Source organism: Adiantum capillus-veneris, chromosome 6, assembly GCF_014529385.1.
Source record: "Adiantum capillus-veneris isolate H3 chromosome 6, ASM1452938v2, whole genome shotgun sequence".
Lineage (NCBI taxonomy): Eukaryota > Viridiplantae > Streptophyta > Polypodiopsida > Polypodiales > Pteridaceae > Adiantum > Adiantum capillus-veneris.
Window position 1 is genome coordinate 109,106,380 of NC_140936.1, and position 19,250 is coordinate 109,125,629.

At 42.4% G+C, this 19,250-nt stretch overlaps 1 protein-coding gene across 2 annotated transcripts; it reads right to left on the bottom strand.

Annotated features, from left to right (window-relative positions):
* Window positions 1–526: 526 nt before the first annotated feature.
* Window positions 527–1,886, bottom strand: LOC147456063 (expansin-A2-like). Of its 2 annotated transcripts, none has more exons than XM_086515389.1 (3): window positions 1,709–1,886; window positions 1,070–1,592; window positions 527–625 (listed from the first exon to the last, which is right to left on the bottom strand). In XM_086515389.1, the coding sequence occupies exons 2-3, from the start codon at window positions 1,346–1,348 to the stop codon at window positions 527–529; spliced, it is 378 nt and encodes a 125-aa protein (XP_086371515.1). In that variant the 5' UTR covers window positions 1,349–1,592; window positions 1,709–1,886. The 2 variants fall into 2 exon arrangements, with proteins under 2 accessions (XP_086371515.1, XP_086371516.1); XM_086515390.1 differs by having other exon boundaries at window positions 1,705–1,772.
* Between the last annotated feature and the right edge of the window lie 17,364 nt (window positions 1,887–19,250).

Here is a 19,250-nt window from a genome sequence, read left to right on the forward strand (position 1 = left end):
TTCGTTGCAAAAGTTGTGTGAGTATAGATGTGATCACAACATAAATTATGTTATTAACACATGTTAAACGTGCTCACACATTTGTGAACACGTTAGTGAAATCCCTAACCACGACATTTCACACTAAAAACAGGGATATGTGAGCATAGTCACAAACACCACAAAGGCAAAAGTGTCCTCTCTTTAATTTTAAGAGAAGTTTCAACTTTTAAATCAATTGAATATTGCCTCGCGAAGCGATGCCATTTTCACATCAAGGAGAGGAGTTAATTGAAGAAGTCACGGACATTTAGCTTTTTGCACAAGGAGGAGAAAAGCATGACAACATCAGCATTGTTTATTTCCATAACAATCATCATGAATATGTATGTTAGCTGAAGGGGTTGCTCGAAATACTTGCGGGCTGCTCCTTGAAGGATTAATTAGGGTCTCGTGCAACCTCAGCTTGCCAATGAGCTCCTTGTTTTGCTAGTGTATGGTATTGTTGGGCTACCCTAATTTAATAATGGCCGGCAACCTGCTGCCATTAGAATTGGTCGCCGCTGAAGGTTTGACCGAATCGCCAATCCGCAGGCGCCACGTCGTAGGAGGTGAGTGTGCGGCCGTCACTGGTCATGACCCTCAGCTATATCTAACACGGTCATGGGAGATGGGATCAAAGGCTCCCATCACTTTTGGGCCCTGACATTAGGCACGCGCCGTAGATCTTGTCGCAAAAGTAAACTCGGATATTTTTGTAAACTCGAGTACCCGAGTTTACTTTTGCCCGCCCCGATACTTTTGCACGTCAAAACTCCATGGAAACGTGTACATTCCACAGTGACATACGCGGGCGTGGTGGATAGGCCACATGGCCCTCAAACCCTAGGTTGTGGGTTCAATCCTTGGGGACGGGGGGAGGGGCGAAGTAAACTCGCGATCGGGTACCCGAGTTTACATTGTACTCAAGTTTACATTTTTCCCGAGTTTACATTGTCCACGGAAGCCCGAGATCTACGGTGCTCAATCATCCCACCGTAGATCCCATCTCCTCCCATGCCCATGTGAGATATAGGCCAGGGGTGGCGACCTGGAAAGAGAGGCTCTGACCATCCAGCAGCGCGTTGCTCTGCCAATTCTGGCCCCAGTTTCGAGTCATGGCCTGCCATCCCGTGTGCGATCCCTTGACGGAGATGGAGTGCACGTCGCCCACCCCGCCCACATTGGTGATGAGTACCAGGTTGAAGTAGGAGTGGTCGTTCATGGTGAAGTGGATGCCGCCCTTCTTCACGCATGGCACTCGCCTGTATTCCACCGGGACGATGCCGCCGCGGTACACTCCAATCTTCTCGAATGCGGGCTGTGCCATGTCGAAGTGCTGGAGAGGGGGACGCCCGCATTGTTGGGCAGCGCATTATTTGGCGGGCACAGATTGGTGGCTGTCACGATCACAGATGATCCTGCGACGCACCATTGCGGGTCGGACGCTGCATCGCACCGAATCTCGAAGCAAGCTCCGCAGCTTAGCCCGGCATTGAAGAGGGCAATGCTCAGGGCTTCCGTGTTAGTGCCATAGCCAGAGGAGTAGAGATCGCCATAACCGCACGCACCCCCTGCAATTTGCATCGTATTGTGCTTTAAGAGAGTACTTATTTAAATAATTGACAGAAAGCAGAACGCTGCGTACTGCATATAAACAGAGTCTTGGCGTCGGGGGGTCAGTACTTACCCATGGTGCCAGAGGCATCACTTCCCCCGTAGAAAGTGGCGTGAGCGCTAGTCCAGTCACTTTGCTGAGAGCTGCCGCCGCTGTAGTAGGATGCCGAGGCAGGCTTCAGCGGGTGCAGGATGTCAAAGCAGGGCAGCAATAGCGCGACCAAAAGGGACCTTAAGGCAGGACGTGCCATCCTGAGCAGCGACGTGGGCATGAGAAACGAGGTCGAACAGGTGGGGCAGTGCCGAAAAGGGCTGAGGCGCGCTAGGCGGCTACGTTTGGCTGGTTGACGGCTGGGTGTGGATTGCAGCGCGTCTAATTTATAGAGGTGGCTTTCTCGCTAGATGGGAGAGAAGCAGTACTTATCAGCATGAGCCAGCTCAAGGTCCATCCATATGTAAAATGGCGACTGTACGTGAGTAACATGCAACAGGAGACAGGCAGCTAATCGTGGTCCTGGTCCTGCACGTACTGTAGGCCGGGCCTGCTATATGCGCATGCACATGCACCTCAGTAAATGACTGTTCGATGAACGTGGCCCACTGGCACCTCCCCTGCCCAGGTTCCATCTGCACCCTCGACCAATGGGAAGTGCAATCTAGATCTTGCGAGGGCGCCCATTCGCCACACCATCAGGCAAAGAGAGGCGCCGGTCGGGTCATCAGGAAATGTGGCCTTTAGGCTTTGGTTGGTGGAGTCAGTGTGCCGTCATATCACTACAAGAGGCTATTCATATTAGCGACGCTCACACACCGACGTTCAAAAAAAATATTTTCGGCGTCGTTCATAACGACGTCGACTGAGCTAAAAAAATAACCGAGCGTGCCCAAAAACTCAGATCTCAGATCTTAGTTTTTCGACGCCCTCAAGCAAGGAGCAGGTAACGCTCTCCCTCTCTTTCTCTCTCTCTCTCTCTCTTTTCCACACACACACACACACACACACACACACACACGAGGAGAGGAAGGAGAGCCAGGTATGCTCCTTCCCTCTCCTCATTCTCATGTTCCCTTCCTCTCTTTCTCTCTCCCTCTCTCTCTCTCTCACACACACACATACACACACACATAGTGTTTTTGTGAGAGAGAGAGAGAGAGAGAGAGAGAGAGAGTACAAACAAAAACAAAAACGCACACACACATACATAAACAAAAAATGCACACACACATTGAAAGAGGAAAAGAGAGAGAGAGCATGCATAAACAAAAAACGCACGCATTGAGAGAGGAAAAGAGAGAGAGAACATGCATAAACAAAAAACGCACACATTGAGAGAGGAAAAGAGAGAGAAAACATGCATATGATCCAAAAAAACGCACACACATTGAGAGAGAAAGAGAGAGAAACTAATTTAACATCGTAGGAAACTAATTAAAATTAAAAGACCTAAAGATCTAGCCGACAAGGAGTTGAACTCAAGACCTATTATTCAAGAGGGAAATGGCATAATCAATCTATCATACTTGGCATGGGTGATAGAAAGGTTATACCATTTATCTCTTTTTAGTGGCACACACATCCACATACGCGCACACACACAAGAAGAAGAGAGTTATAACGTCGTAGGAAACTATCTTAAAAGACGTTAAAGATTAGGTTATATGTAGACTTACATTAAATTAGATTTAGGTTTATTTTTAACTAGATTTACGTTTATTTACGCTAGATTTAGATTTACGTTATATTAGATTAGATTTAGGTCTCCATAGACTGCGATGCCTGCATGAAGCGGGTGAAGAAAGCCCTCAATGGAATATAGGGTATTGCTGCCTTCACTCATGGTGGGCTCCGTCGATCCAAAAGTACTGGTGAAATGTCTTCAGAAGATAGGGAAGAAGGTGGATCTTCAGGGCGGCAAGAGTCACTACATCCCCGACACAATGACCATCTAGACAAACTCTAGTCATTCAACAGCAACTTCAAAGTTAGTAACAAGAGCAAGAACGGTCTAAAGGGCCAATTGCTGTCGTCAGATGTGGATGGAGATGAGGCAGCGTCACCGTCGGAAGTTAACTCTCACATCTTTAGTGATGAGAATGCCAACTCTTGCCGAGTTATGTGAAAAATTATGTGTTAAATCAGTTTTAAGGTTCTTATAATCCCTGTTAGTTTAGTTCTTTGTTTTTAATATAACATAATTTACGTTAGATTTAGATTTATGTTATATTAGATTAGACTTAGGTTTATTTAGGTTTACCCACACACACACACACACACACACACACACACACACACACACACACACACACACACACACAAGAAGAAGAGAGTTTTAACGTCGTAGGAAACTATCCCAAAAGACGTTAAAGATTAGGTTAGATGTAAACTTACGTTAAATTAGATTTAGGTTTATTTTTAGTTAGATTTACGTTTATTTAGATTTACGCTTATTTACGTTAGATCGAGTCCACGCAAGAATTACTTATGGTTTAGGGTTTAGAGTTAGACGAACAGTGAAAAGATCTACTGTGAAAAGATGTTAAGATGCTGTGAAGTGCTACAGCTAGAGAAGAGGCAAAGGGGTTTTGTCCACTACATGCAGTATCATGTAGACGTGGGTGTGTAGATTTCTTGTACCCACAAATATAGGTATTGACCAATAAAGATGAGATTATAACCCGGTGGTTCTGATCTCCGTGCACCTCTAGACCGAGATGTGCGGGGATTGTACATGACTAGAGAATGTGAGGTAAAGAGAGAGAGAGAGAGAGAGAGAGAGAGAGATAAGATGAAGAATGCCAATAGAATATTAAATTTGTTGTCCAGGTTATAAGTTTTTTATCCTCATTATGAGTAGTGACGAGGATGTGGGACCGTTCAACTGAAACACCTATCTCTCAACGAGGGTCTTATGTCCTTGTAATCAATGCAAGCATGCTGTGCGACGGACAAGACGTGTTTCTTTGCAGCACGTTCGCGAATTTGGCGAGTTCGATCCATCTATTATAGATCGAGTTGTTGCCAATTATAACTCGTTGGACTCTGACGCTGGCCAACAAGCAGCAATCTTGCAACCCAATAGACGTGTTCGCAGGCGCTTTGGTCAAGCAGCATATGTGAGGCCACAAGATGTAGCCTCTGACAGCTCGGGGGATGATCATGCAGAGCACATTCCCAACGAGGCAATGTTTGAGCCCGAGATTGATGAAATGATCGAGACGATCATGGATTCAGAAAGGCTTATCTATGATGATATGAAAAGTGAAGCCGATACGCCATTGTATAATGGAGCACGTATGTCTAGATTGAAAGCACTCCTGGTTCTTCTCAACATGCAGGCAAAGTTTGGATGGAGTGACACTAGCGTCACAGCGCTTTTCAGGTGATCTATTACAATTAGTTTACTTTAATAAAACTCTAAATGTATAATGATCTGATAGATTTTTACACGACTGTATCATATTTTTATGTTGTGTAGATTGCTGAAAGAGCACATACTACCAGCTGACAATGTGATGCTAGATTCCCGAGATGAAGCAAGAAAGATATTGCGAAACTTGGGGATGGATTACAATTCTATCTACTCTTGTCCTAATGACTGCATTCTTTTCAGAGGGGAATACATAGACATGGAGAAGTGTCCGAAATGTGATTCCGAAAGATATCGAGTAGATCACCACGGGAGAAAAATTCCACAAAAGGTTTTGCCACATTTTCCTCTGCTTCCTCGCATCAAGCATTTCTTCGAATGTAAGTCCATGGCCGCCCTAGCATCATGGCATGAGGAGAATAAATCTTCGGATGGTGTGCTACGAATTCCTGCAGATTGCGCAGCCTGGAAACATATAGATGGAACATGGTCGGATTTTGCCAGGGAAGCTCGAAATTTGCGCTTAGGCCTGGCTATGGATGGCGTAAATCCATTTGGTCAAAGATCAACATCTTACAGTGTATGGCCCGTTGTCATCGTCAACTACAACATTCCCCCGTGGTTGACTACGAAGAAGGGGCACCTATGGCTAAGCTTGATTGTGCCAGGGCGATATAAAGTGGGGAATGCTAACCATTCAGGTGCATCTTCTTGTTCACATAGTTGATGAGTTGGAAATAGCTGGCACAGTTCATTCCAGATGGATGTTCTTCTTAGAACGTTTCATGAAAATGCTTAAGGGATATGTGCGTCAAAAGGCACGTCCGGAGGGTAGCATGGCAGAAGGTTGGTTGGTATCAGAGTCCCTAGTGTACATTGGAGAGTGGCTAGACGGATTTGATAAAGCCCGGGACACGCTATGGCGAACCATAGATGATGAGCGCATATCTGGGATTGTCATGTGCAATCTCGGTGTTGAGAAGAAGATGACGGAAGATCTAGAGGCTAAAATAAACCGATTTTGCATGCTTCACAATCCAGTGATGCAAAAGTGGATTTCACAATATGAGGATGCAAAGCAAGAGCGACAAAGGGCACGAATCGAGTGGAGACGGGGAAGACGACCACCGATGCACTATCTAGCGGTTCTGGAGAGCCTACCAACCTTCATGAGCTTAAGATGGTTGCACAACCAATTGAAAAGCGCACAACAATGCGGTGACGAAGTGACTGAGGAAGAGTGGGAGTACTCTCGGGGTTGCGCGACCAAGGTAAGTTTGCAATGTACGACTAGCAAGTGACTTTATTTATAAACGTTTGAACGGCCACTCATAATCTTTGTTCGTAGTATAAGTCATACACAGCAGCATGGTGTAAAGGTCGACATTTTAGGGTGGAACGAATCGACAAAAAGCGTTTTACTCAAGATTGTGGAATTATAGCAAAATTTGAACAGTCTAGTCGACGACGTTCCTCTGATGTAGATCCTGTGGTGGCGGAACTCACTTACTTCGGCACGCTGCAAGAGATTTTGAGGATCGATTACAGAGGATTTTTTGTCGACTTGTTCGACGTGCAATGGTTCAAGATAATCATGGAGGGTCGCAACGCTACTGTGCGTAGAGGAGAGTCTGGTTTTCTTGAGGTGGATTCTATTAAGAAATGGACTGACCTAAGAGACACTTTCGTACTACCCGAGCATTGTGAACAAGTAAGTATGTAAATAGTTAACATCCCCCTTTTACAAGTTATGTGCTTGAAAGCTCTCATGTAAGTTATGTGGCTCTGGCAGGTAATATTTCATCCTACAAAGTCTACATCAAACTGGTGGTACGTCATAGAGGTAGCCCCTCGTAGTGCAAGGACGTATGAAGGCTACCATGTGCCAATCACAACGGCATCAATGGAGGAGATCAGAGAAGATGCTCAATCAGAAGCCGCTGCGGTGGTGCCAGACGAGCATCAAGATGCTACTACTCTATATGGGGTGCATGCAGAGGAGCTACAAAATGAAACAGAGGATATGTGTTTAAACGGAGAGCTCTATATAGATATAGGAAGTTATGCTGAGTTATGTGAGGATGAGAGAGAGATCTCTTAAAGCCACAAATATTGTATTTGAACAATTTTGCTCCGTGTTGTAAAAGCTCTGGCTCTCTAAGTACCTTCCATGGTGAATAACGCTCTTTTCTACTCGCGCTCACATCTTTTGATTGAAAATTCTGAGTTTTCGACTTGCCTCTTCTATCACTCAATTCATTGCGTCATTGTATTTATATGCGTCATTACGTCATTGTATTTAATGATCTTTGCGTCATTTTCTACTCTATTCATTCAATATTAAGTTTAAATATTCGTGTGTTTAATGTAGGTATGGATGATGAGGAGTTTCTTTCTTCTTTGTCACCGCAGTAGAGACAGTGGTACGTGGAGCGTCATCGCTCTGGCGCATCATCGCGCGTTCCTACTCCATCCGCATCTCCCTCTCTTTCGGAGCATTCGGCGCGCTCCGAAGCTTCGGCGTCGACGAGACGAGCTTCACACTTGTCTAGACACCGGCGCTCTAGTGGTGGTGGTGGCGGTTGTTGTGGGGATTCCGCCACCGATGCCTCCACACCGCCTCGTGTTCGACAAGGCTCTTTACCCTCCCCTTCTTTGCCCGCCCCCACACCAGCCACAGCATTGCCATCTACGCCAGGTTTTGCACGGCTGACTGTTCCTAGAAGCTACACACCTCTACCTACTCTGCCAGGAGCCACCCCACTCGACACTCCTCGCTTCGGGGCCCAGACGCCGGTGGAGACACCTGACGTCCGTACCCCCATCGACACGCCACTAGAGACCCCTGCCGGGACACCCAGGTTCACGCGTCACCGGCCAGAGGGCTTGTCTTACTCCATCGACTTCAGCGGCGGCATCATCATGGATGATGACGGCAAGAAGGTGATCTCGCGCATGCGTGGTCTTTGCTCTCAGCTGTTTAGACACTACATACTAAACAAATGGAGTGAAGTACCAAGTGATTTAAAAAATAGAGTCATCAGTATACTTCATGATGAGTTTCCCGTTCCAACACGGGATCAGCGCTTCAATGAAGACCTGATGAAGATTCGAATGCGCGAATACTGCAAACACAAGCGTTCTGAAGTGCAAAAAGCAATCAAGAATGGGTGGAACAGGCCAGATTGGCTGGCCAAAGAAGATTGGAAGAATGCGAAGAAAGTAGCGCGCGAGAATCCCGACAAGTGGAAGCAACAAAAGGATGCAGCCAGAGCGCGAGTAGAGGCAGGGAGCTCGCACCACTTGGGGAGCGGTGGATGGGTATCATTTGAGGCCGATTTTGTAAGTGTTTTCACATTGCTCTTTATGTTCGATAGTTTAGGGTTTATGAGTTTTTTAATTCTAACATAATGAAATCTTTGTATGTTTTGACAGTGGTCGATGACAGGACGTGATCCCACACCGTACGAGCGCGAGTACGCAGGCAGGAAGGGCTTAAACACCCTGATGGACATTCTCAGTTCTCGCGGCGGCATGGTTAGTATTAGGGTTTACTCTTTTCTATTTTTTGTATTGTTTTATAAATGTCGTTATATGTTTATACTTACTGAAAGCTGTCTTCTTGTCTTTTTTTGCAAAATCCGACAGATACGCCGCTTGGACGCGATGAGACGTCTGACTAGACGACGTCAGTTTAGCCGTAGCTAGATAGCATTAGTTTAGGGTTTCTCATAGCTTATGTATCATGAGACGGATTTTGTACGTCTTTTTGAACCATGTATATTATTACATTTGTCATCGCAGTTCCTTTTGCCAATCAATTCTTTATGCCTATGATGTTGTACAATTGTCATTATTACATTTGCCAATCAATTCATTTTGCCTATGATGTGTACAATTGTCAATTTTGCAAACAATGCATCTTGTGGGTGACTATTTTGGGTCTATTATCTACCCTTGCACTTTTTTTAAAAAGTGAATCAAGTACAATATGGTTGATGGGTGGCAGGGCATTCAATGCCCTGCCACCAAATTTTTTTTTTCTCGGGCGTCGCTATTTATGGCTCTGTAGCGTCGCTATGAGCGTCGCTATAGTCTTCTGTGTAAACGTCGCTATAACCGTCGCTACGAACGTCGCTATGAGCGTCTCTATATAGCGACGCTCTCGTAGCGACGGTTTTAGCGACGCTGGGGGTTATAAAAACCCAGTGTATTTTCTTCGCTAACAGCGTCACAAGAGCACACAACCTCTTGTAGTGTATTTCTATGTCGTGCCAGGGCAGACAGTGCCAAACTCATCGCATGACCGGCAACCGTGGTCCGCCCGTAATAAACCTCCGACAGACCAAGTCCCCGTCGGCCTTGCCCTCCAAACTATGGATGTTGCAGGCTGGAGCCTACACGGCTTAACGAAAATGTTTTTTGGGCATAGAGTGCAAACTTCAAAGGGCAAAGGGAAGGGCTGTATGATCTGCACTCTTTTTGCCAACCGAAACTCGAAATATGTACTTTTTGCCATATTTTATAGAGTTAAAGTTTATGAACATTGGTTCATGCGACCAGTCTATCGGCGGGTTTCACTCGCCCTTACCATTGGTACATGTATGCATGCGTGTGGGATTATTTTTATACATCTTCTCATGAGACACACACACACACACACACACACACACACACACACACACACACACACACACACACACACACACAACCATGGACACTATCACCATTAACCTATTGATACTTGTTTATCTATGTTGAGATGCCGGTTTGTCTCATTCCTTTTTTTTTGTGTGTGTGTGTGTGTGAGAGAGAGAGAGAGAGAGAGAGAGAGAGAGAGGAGAAGGTGAATATGTGCATCTTCCCTTTTTGTTATCTTATATTTGTGTGGAATATATATAATTAAATTCTATTTTTTTCCTTATGCTTGCAAAAATTTGATGCAAATTGTCTTGAGATTACTCTTGAGCAATACATTAAACCCTTTTCATTTCTTTTTCTTCTCCTTTCTCTATCTGCGCACGCGCGCGCGCGCACACACACACACACACACACACACACACACACACACACACACACAGAGAGAGAGAGAGAGAGAGAGAGAGAGAGAGAGATTACACAAAAGCACATCACTAAGGAGAAATATTTCAAACAAAAGAAGATTTTGTTCTACAGCTTAAAAATTTCAAAAGTTACATTATTGCCAAAAAGGCTCTGGAATATATCTACATAACACTCTTAATCATGCTATTTCAATTATAGGATCAAGATATTGAGATGGAGTTCGATAGACTTCTCTTAATCTATTTTTGAACTTAAATCAAGTAAATCTTGTAATGACAAATCGACCCAAGCTTACATGGACCTAAGATTGGAAAAGAAACAGGGATCGAGCAGCCTGATGTAAATTGTATCCAACTCTTCATCTACACGTGACCCCCATAGAATGTAATTTTGTTCCATCACTTCTCATGCCCATTGCCATCCTCATTCAACAAGTGACAAAATTTCTTCAAAGGAATCAATAATAAGAGGTTTTACACTTGAAAAAATATTCACAATTTCGTGAGCCATTTTTTTGGATGTAAGAAAAGAAGACAACATTAGTATTCAAAGCTCAAAATTGTGTGTGGATATATATATATATATATATATATATATAGAGAGAGAGAGAGAGAGAGAGAGAGAGAGAGAGAGAGAGAGAGAGAGAGAGAGAGAGAGAGAGAGAGAGATGATCAACATAGCCACTCGCAAAACGTGTACTTAAATACTCCAATAAAAGTATAAGCACAATGCATGCACTTCAATTACTCATAGTCATATAAAATAAAATTACATAATAAAATTACAATGCTAAACATTATAAAAAGCTCCATTAGGTCAATCTTTACAATTAGCTCAATATATATGTTTACAATATTTATGTTGAAGATCACTCTAATATATCTCATTGATAAACTTTACAATTATTTTCAAAACTTCAAACTCTTCATTTGAAATATAAGATTTATAATTGTGATATATCTTTCGCAATTGAATATCACAACCATAAACATTGACATAATAAATATCAACCATATGTAGTTCTTGTAGAGCTCTCATCATTTTTATCTCATTGAAGATCTGTGAGACTTTACAAAGTGAAATGCTTAAGCGTCAACAAAGTTTGTACCACCCATCTGTATACAAATATACCGAATGATACCACTAGCACCATGCACCATTTCCTTGATAAATGTACTTATCTTTAATTTAGAAATAAGAATTGTTAACTGCTTCTTCTGCTCGTCTCTGCGGAAGGGGAGGGGCAAGTAAACACATCTTTTTGCGACTCGGCTTGGCGACTTTCAATTCTCTTGCAAGAGTCAAATCGCACGTCCAAGACTGCTGGATGTTTGGATTTGATGCGCACGAATCTGGGACGTCTCATGCATGTGGGTTTGGAGTGGTTGGTGTTGCTAGAATCCTTGGATGGAGCTTGGCCCTCCACAATGGCCTATGGTGAACCGGTTCTGGTGGAGATGGATCTCGTTGTGGTGGAGTTTTTGAGGAGGATGGGGGCCAGTGGCAGCTTTCTCCACCCTCATGGCACTCAAGGACTTGTTACAATGGTTGCTAGTGTTTAGGTCTCTTTTTGGCGGTGTGATTAGAGTCTGTTCTTCTCTCTTCTGGCTCATGGTCCTCTTGTGGCGCTTTGGAGGTTGGTGGAAGCGGCTTCCATTAGGCAAAATTTGGACTCACAAAGGGGCCCTTTAAGGAGTTTGACTTTACCTCACTCTACCAAAACGGGCGCATGGATAAATTTTTGCAAATAAACTCTAAAGTTGGCGGAGGTTTGACAGTTAGAATGTCCTCTTCAAGCTCTATCTACTAATATATAGCACGCCATGAGATTACTCATATTTTAGAAGATTCTTTTTTTTATTCACTTAGATTCCGACAGAGTTGTCACATCATAGGTGAATCAAAAAAAGGATCTTCTAAAATATGAGAATCTCATGGTGTGCTATATATCAGTAGATAGAGCTTGAAGAGGAAATTCTAACTGTCAAACCTCCGCCAACTTTGGAGTTTATTTGCAAAAAATTATCCATGCGCCCGTTTTGGTAGAGAGAGGTAAAGTCAAACTCCTTAAAGGGCCCCTTTGTGAGTCCAAATTTTGCCTAATGCTTGTGTCTTCTCGGAGTACTCAGTGGGTGATGGGGATGACGGGCCCCGCCCCTTCTTCGGCAATAGTTTTTTCTTATGAGGGTGGCTCCCTAATCAGCCTCTGTAACTTGTGTTATGTATTAGGTTAGCCTCCTTGTAAAAGGCCGTGGGATGGATGGTAGTTCTATGGTCTGTATGTTGGCTCTCATGGCACTTTTAGTGCATGAGGTTTATCATGTAAATTTTTTGATAATTAATTTACTTCTAACTCACCAATTGGTGAGTATTGCAAAAAAAAAAGAAAAAAAACTTACATTAGCAATTGCAAAGTTCATCCTCTCTCAATAAGTTCATTTGCAGTAATATTGAAGCCTACAATATTTAATGTCATATCAATTCAAATTTAAGCCATACACAGCGAAGGATCTCAAAATCCTTGATAATATGAACTATTACTCATCATATGGGGGACTCCTCCACAATGAAGGATCTAGAAAGAAACTCCACCCTTGTAAATACATTGAATAAAGACCCTAACTTCTCATCAAGGTAAAAATAAATGTGAAAGAGCAATTTTTTCATACCTCTAATATAAGAAGGTGCATCACTGAGGGTGTACGAAACTATGAGATATTGTGGCAATCTTTATCTTCTCTAAAAATAGACATTTAAAAGTTTGAGAGAGAGAGAGAGAGAGAGAGAGAGAGAGAGAGAGAGAGAGAGATATGAAATTGAATAAAGAAGAATTTTTACAATTCTACAATAACCATCCTAATATTGGGCACAATAGCATCTCCAAACTAACAAGCAACAGTTCATAGAGCATTGGCATAGGGATTTACTCTATGCATCATCAACAGGGATTTCATTAACGTAATCACGATCGGGTGATTACGTAACTAACTATAGTATTTACATAAAAAATCACGTGCTCACGTTGATTGTTAACGTGACTTTGATTTTGACCTGCAAAAACCTATAGAGCCGGTTAGCCCGGCGGGTTATTACATTTTCCCTGCGGGGCCCGCTGGGCTACTTTATTTTCCCGACGGATCCGTTGGGAAAATGAAAAAACCCGGCGGGCGTAATTATATATAGTAAATAGTGTGCTAACCCCGGTCTTTTAGCTAGGAAAATCCTTGGGGAGTGTACCTGAGTGCCGGGTATTGTTATCTCCTTGTGAATTGACCTAAGGTTACAGAGTCACAGGTCCTTTTTTTGGGCCGAACGTGATTCTTAATTCGGTAACCACTTCTAAAAAAATTTAATTCGTTTACCGACATAAAGGTACAAAACCAAAACAACGGAAAACTTGGGGAATCATGCTCATTGCAAAGAAGCCATTGGTCCAAATGAGGGCTGTAATTGGTTTTAGAAGATGAGCATATGTAAATGACGAGTCGATAGTCAAGGGTCGGATGTCCTCTACTAGTGTACCGGGCATATAAAGATCCTTGAAGTCTTGCATTTGAGTTGATTTACAATATAAGAGCTATAATCCTTGATTGGGTTAAAATAGCTTTTATATATTGAATTGGTTGCATGGGTGGGCTACAATCCTTCACTGGGTACAAGGAATCCCCAATTGGGTGATTATATTGAAGATTTATTTGCGTTAGTTCATGCATTAGTTTATACAGAGAGTGTATTATGTATTACGATAGATTATTAATGCATGAAATGACCAATCATATATTTTATTGCTTTCGTTTGTTTTTTTGTAGCAAATGAAATTAGATGTGTCTTATTGTTTGCAAATCAAAGTGGATATATAAATAATCATTATAATAATAATTGCATAGAGAGATTCATAGCATTGTTATATTGGTTATTATGCCATGTATAGACTACATTGCAATGTGTATGATTGCTCACAATATAGGTGATTGATATGTGGATTGACTAGCGTGCATTGAAAATCTCATATTGTGCATCATGGTTACTTTCATATTGAATGGTTTTCAAATTATAATATATATTAAAAATAAAAAAAATGTTTTCAGAACTGAACATCTTGTTCTTTTATCTTCAATTTTAATTTAAAAGCAATGGAGCAAAATGTGGGTACAAGTGGTATGAAGAAGCCAAAGAATAAAAAAGCTCCTGTCAAAGAGTGGGATTATGCTCACAACATATGCGGCCGATATATGGAGTGGCAATGTAAATTTTGTCACACAACAAAATTTGGTGGTGCACCACGTATTAGGGATCATTTTTTGGGTAGCGGTAAAAACAATTGTAGAAAATGTGAACATTCTCAGGCACCTGCAGTTGCAAAGCGTTCGAGAGAAGAGCTCACCAAAAAGGGTGGCAAGAGACAGATATATAGCTCTGTGTCTTCGAATCAAGAGTTCCCAGAGCCAACTATTAACTCCGCAGATCCTGTAGTGACGCCAACTAACCTTGGAGAACAACCTGCACAAGGAGAGGAAATTCCAGGCAGTGTTCCTTTTAAACGTCACAATGAAGGTGGACTTTGTCGAATGCGTCAAAAATAATTACATAAAAGCTTTTGAGTGAAGTCTCTAGAAGAAGTACAAACAACACTCACCAAAGCAATATTCTTTACTGGAAGTGCTTTAGTCATGGTAGACAACAATCATTGGAAGGCTGCTTGCAAGAAAATCGGTGAGTTTGGCCCAGGATTTTCAGCTCCTTCTTATCACATGATAAGAAATGTTTTCTTGGACAAATGTTACATCGAAGTCAAAGAGCGTATTGGCAAAATAATACTTGGGAATATTTCACTTTCAGAATGTATGATTGTGAGTGATGGTTGGTCAAATGTTCAGAGAAGACCGTTGATCAATGTAATGGTGGTTTGTCTAAGGGGAGAAACGTTTATAAAGGTGATTGATAGTTCTGGTGCAATTAAAAGTGGCAAATACATTTTTGAGGTCTTGATTAATGTAATTAAATAAATTGGTGCTCAACATGTCGTTCAAGTTGTGATGGACAACGCAAAGAATTGTAAAAACGCTAGTAAATTAATAAAGAAGTACTTTCCACACATTTTTGCCAATGGTTATAATACGCACAGCTTGAACTTGGTGCTGAAAGATTGGTACACTAGCGAAGAAACCACATGGTTTGCCAAAATAATTGATACAACACGTTAGGTTGTGAATTTTATCTTGAAACGACAAAGAGTGCTCGATTTTGTATAGGATGCGCATGTCAGTGATGCTGAAACTTTCTGCTGAAACTCGGTTCTGCACACACTTTTATACCTTGGAATCACTTCTCCTTAATAAATGTGATGTGATTGACACATTTAATTGCGCGGCCTTTGATGAATGGAAACTTGAGCAGAAAGAAACAGTGAAAGATAAAATTACATGTCTATGTGGCAATGTAATCTAGGTTGCTTGGTGGAGGAGTGTAATGGATGCATACCATGTAATGATGCCCGTTATGTTCGCAATCGGCGATCCGCGATCTTGATCAAAGGGCGCCAAACTTGGGCAAAGTGTGGATGACATGGTGGTGAGTCTAACAGAGTCTTGAAAATCCTGAAGAGCTGAAAGAGTCTATAGTAGAGAAGGAGTGGCGATTACCATTCTCTGGCAAACAACGGAAAATTTTGGCTAAGTATTTTCATACCAGGTGGAAGAGCGCTCATAGTCCACTCCATAGCGTGGTTTACATGCTCGATCCAGAGTATTGGAATTTAAATCTGATGTCCAATATAGAGGTGATAGGCGATTTCTATCATGTGGTCAACACGTTCTACTCCAACGTTCAGGACCGAATTGATTGCATCAAAGAAATGAGTGCATTTTGTTTAAAAGAAGGTCCTTTTGTGAATGATCTTGTACAAGTCATGGAAAAAGAGCAACCTCCATGGAAGTGGTGGATGATGAATGGTGGAGAGCATTACTCTATCTTACGTCCTCTTGCAATGAAAGTACTCGCACAATGTGCATCAAATTCAAGTTCAGAGAGAAACTGGAGTATGTACAAGTATGTTCACGACACTATTCGCAACAAACTATTAGCAGACAAAGCAGAGAAATTAATTAGTGTATATGTATTGCAATGAAAAGATACTGAATCACATCGAAAGTGCTGGCTACGAGGAGGAAATGCCAACCTAGTTGTATGATTGTCAAAATGAAGATGAAGAAGATTTCAATGTTGGTGTATCTCAATGCACTGTAGACGAAATAGAAGAGAATTTGATAATAGATGTGGAGGTTGAATTACAAGAAGAACCACAACACTCAGACTTAGAACCAAAGAACAACTCAACTGATTCAATATAGCTTGAGAGTAGAATGAGTAAATGTCAAAAACCATTGTAATAGAACTTGTATTCAAATGTGTTTTGAGTAATTACAATGCTTCATATCTCGATAGCACATAGTTTGTCGCGATATTACATAGTTTTTCATGTTGCCCTGAAGCAGCATCTTGCTCATCAAACAGATTTCTAATTGTGCTAGGGGTATCTGGGCATGCTTGCTTGAATTTATATTTGTTTGCCATGCCAAACATAATATATATTCCTTGTGGAATATCTTGTGAACAGATTGCACATCGACTACTGTTTTGCATCAAACAAATAAGACAAACTAAATGATAATAGTGACCACATATCAATGTTTAGTACCCGGCCACTCCATCCATCAAAATTCTTGTAGCAAACTGGACATTGGGAAGATGAGGATGTATCTGAAGTAGACGAGGGGACTAACTCCGGATGCAAGACAAGGTGGCTGATGTGTGTCCCTTGTACAGGTGTTGGATTCACTTGCTGTGTCAGGTTTTGAACGTCCTCACTTAAGTGGTGAATGCTTTTCTCCATCCGGACTTGTGAGGGTTGCGGTGTCTGGGTGGCTATAGAACGACGTGTTATTTCTGCATCTTTCTCTGCCAACTGTGTCGTGTAAATATCCTTCTCTCTCTTTAACTGTAGGTCGGTGCCTTCCACTATCAATGCCAACTCATCTCAGGTGAAAGTGACACAACTCTCTTTTAAATCATGAGTGGCAACAGTTGTCTAACGAGAAGTCTACTGGTTGCTGTTGCACAAAGTGAACATATAACATTTTGGCAAAATATAGCGCACAATCTGCATTGTGCAGGGGATGGCCATAAACCTCCAAATAAATCCTCTCAGCGTTATCTTTGATTCCATCATGGTTGCACTTCGAAACCTTCCACCTTTCTTTCTTGATCTCTGCGTCCTCACATGGCCATATTGTCTTGATCATGTTCTTTGTCACTTCTTTATTGATCTCTTTCCACTGCATATGGTTTGGATTTCCCCACTTTGAGAGTTGGCGAGCAGTACACGTCGCTTGTTGTGCCGACATGCCGTGTGCCAGAGAATTCATGCGCTGAAATGCATTAACAGCCACTTGTTGTTGATCATCAGGCAATGATTGGGTGCCAATATCTTGTTCTTGATCAGCCATTTTCTCTTAGAGCTGCAATCAATAGAGTGACAAATATTCAATATCATTGGCAAATATATATTCTCACTCATTGGGACACTGCACGGAATCCACTAAATCAAACCACAACAAATGCGACTAATTTAACCACAAGGCAAATTTGAAATAATGATAGTTAAATGAAAAATTTGAAATGATTAAAGATAATTGACTCAATTACGTGAACCACTTCAAACCAGATAATGCACAGGGTTAGGGTCTGTCTTTAAATGTTCTTTGAAAAATATCAACACGTCAGAATCATTCCTTCTTTGGTCCTGCTCTTTTAACTTCATCGAACAATCTACTTTAATTCAAATAGCCCTCATAACATCTTCGTGCGGGTGGTGAAAAACTTCTTCTGGAAAATATTTTTTTTTGGCTGCACTCCAAAATCTACCAGCATGTCGAACAGGTAGCCCAATGCATAAATGTCGCTCGCTTTTGTGTATGCATTTGTGCACCGTGGATCGTATAGTTCGGGAGCAATCCACGGTCGCTTAGCCATCTCGGCATTCCCTGCTCTCTGTGCATTCAAAACTGCTTCGTCCGACTGTGCGCTTGGAGACAAATGATTATTTGCTACGCGCTTAGCAGGTGTTCTCAGCATCATACCCCAAGCAATGATACCGACGCGGGGTTTATTGGCACGAGTAAAGTCCAATATTACATTGGACGGGTGCAGGTCACTGTGCACTATACCGGTCGAGTGGGCAACCGCAACGCCGTCGATTAAGGCATGACAAATTGCCAGCATCTGCTCGACCAGTGCTTTGATCCGCATCGTGTCTATCTTGCCTACAGGGTTGTTTGCTACATGCAATGAACTCCAGCCGTGTTGTAGCCCGTGCATGTGGCGTCTGAACAATCCGTGAGCGAATGGTAAGCGGCACATCATGTTGCCCACGGTACCCCCATTGTAGTATGGGAATATCGTGATCCAAGGAGCTTCTGTAGTAAACCCAATGCACCTTACAATGGAGGGGTGAAGCATTTGCATTCCTTGCTCTGTCTGAAAGCTATCAAATTTCGCCTCACTCCCTCCCTTGTAACATTTTCCCACATATGTAATGTGGTCTGGAAAAAATAAGATGCATTTGATACTGTACAATGTGCACACACCGAAGGAGCCTGCTCCAATCCTCATACCTTCTACCAAGTCTTCATGAGGGATGCCGACAAGATGAGTGCGCTTTGCATTCAAAGCAGTGCGCATGATTGTGTCGGTGCCGCTGGCATCGAATCGACCTCCCAAAGTTGCTTGCGCATCTTGGGCCATCTTCAATCTCTTGGGTAAGGCTTCTTGGTCCTGCGCTTTCACACACTTCATCTTTACCTTTTGTTCTTCCCACAATTTATCCCAGAGCTCTAATTTTGACATGTCGCAAGCAAGTGGGATATCTTCCTTTAAGTCTCTGCAACATACTTTCATATTTCCCAATACTGTCCTGACCTTGTGGTGGGGGTCAAATTCTTGTATCCCAGTTGGACTCAACAACTCGTATTGGCCTTTAAGTCGCAACCTGCGCTCTGTGTTCTCCCATATAGCACTAGTGATGTCTTTGATGTAGACATCGCTTTCACTAATCTGCTGTATGTGATTAACTGCACATGATGAGATTGCCAAAATACATTCTTTACGAATGGCACGCATAATACA

What these genes read in the sequence shown, in the direction of transcription:
- LOC147456063 (XM_086515389.1), bottom strand. Translation starts at nt 1,348, where the DNA reads ATGGCACAGCCCGCATTCGAGAAGATTGGAGTGTACCGCGGCGGCATC. An exon ending in GTCAGAGCCTCTCTTTCCAG is followed by an intron (nt 626 to 1,069) that starts GTCGCCACCCCT and finishes TGTTAGATATAG; the next exon opens with CTGAGGGTCATGACCAGTGA.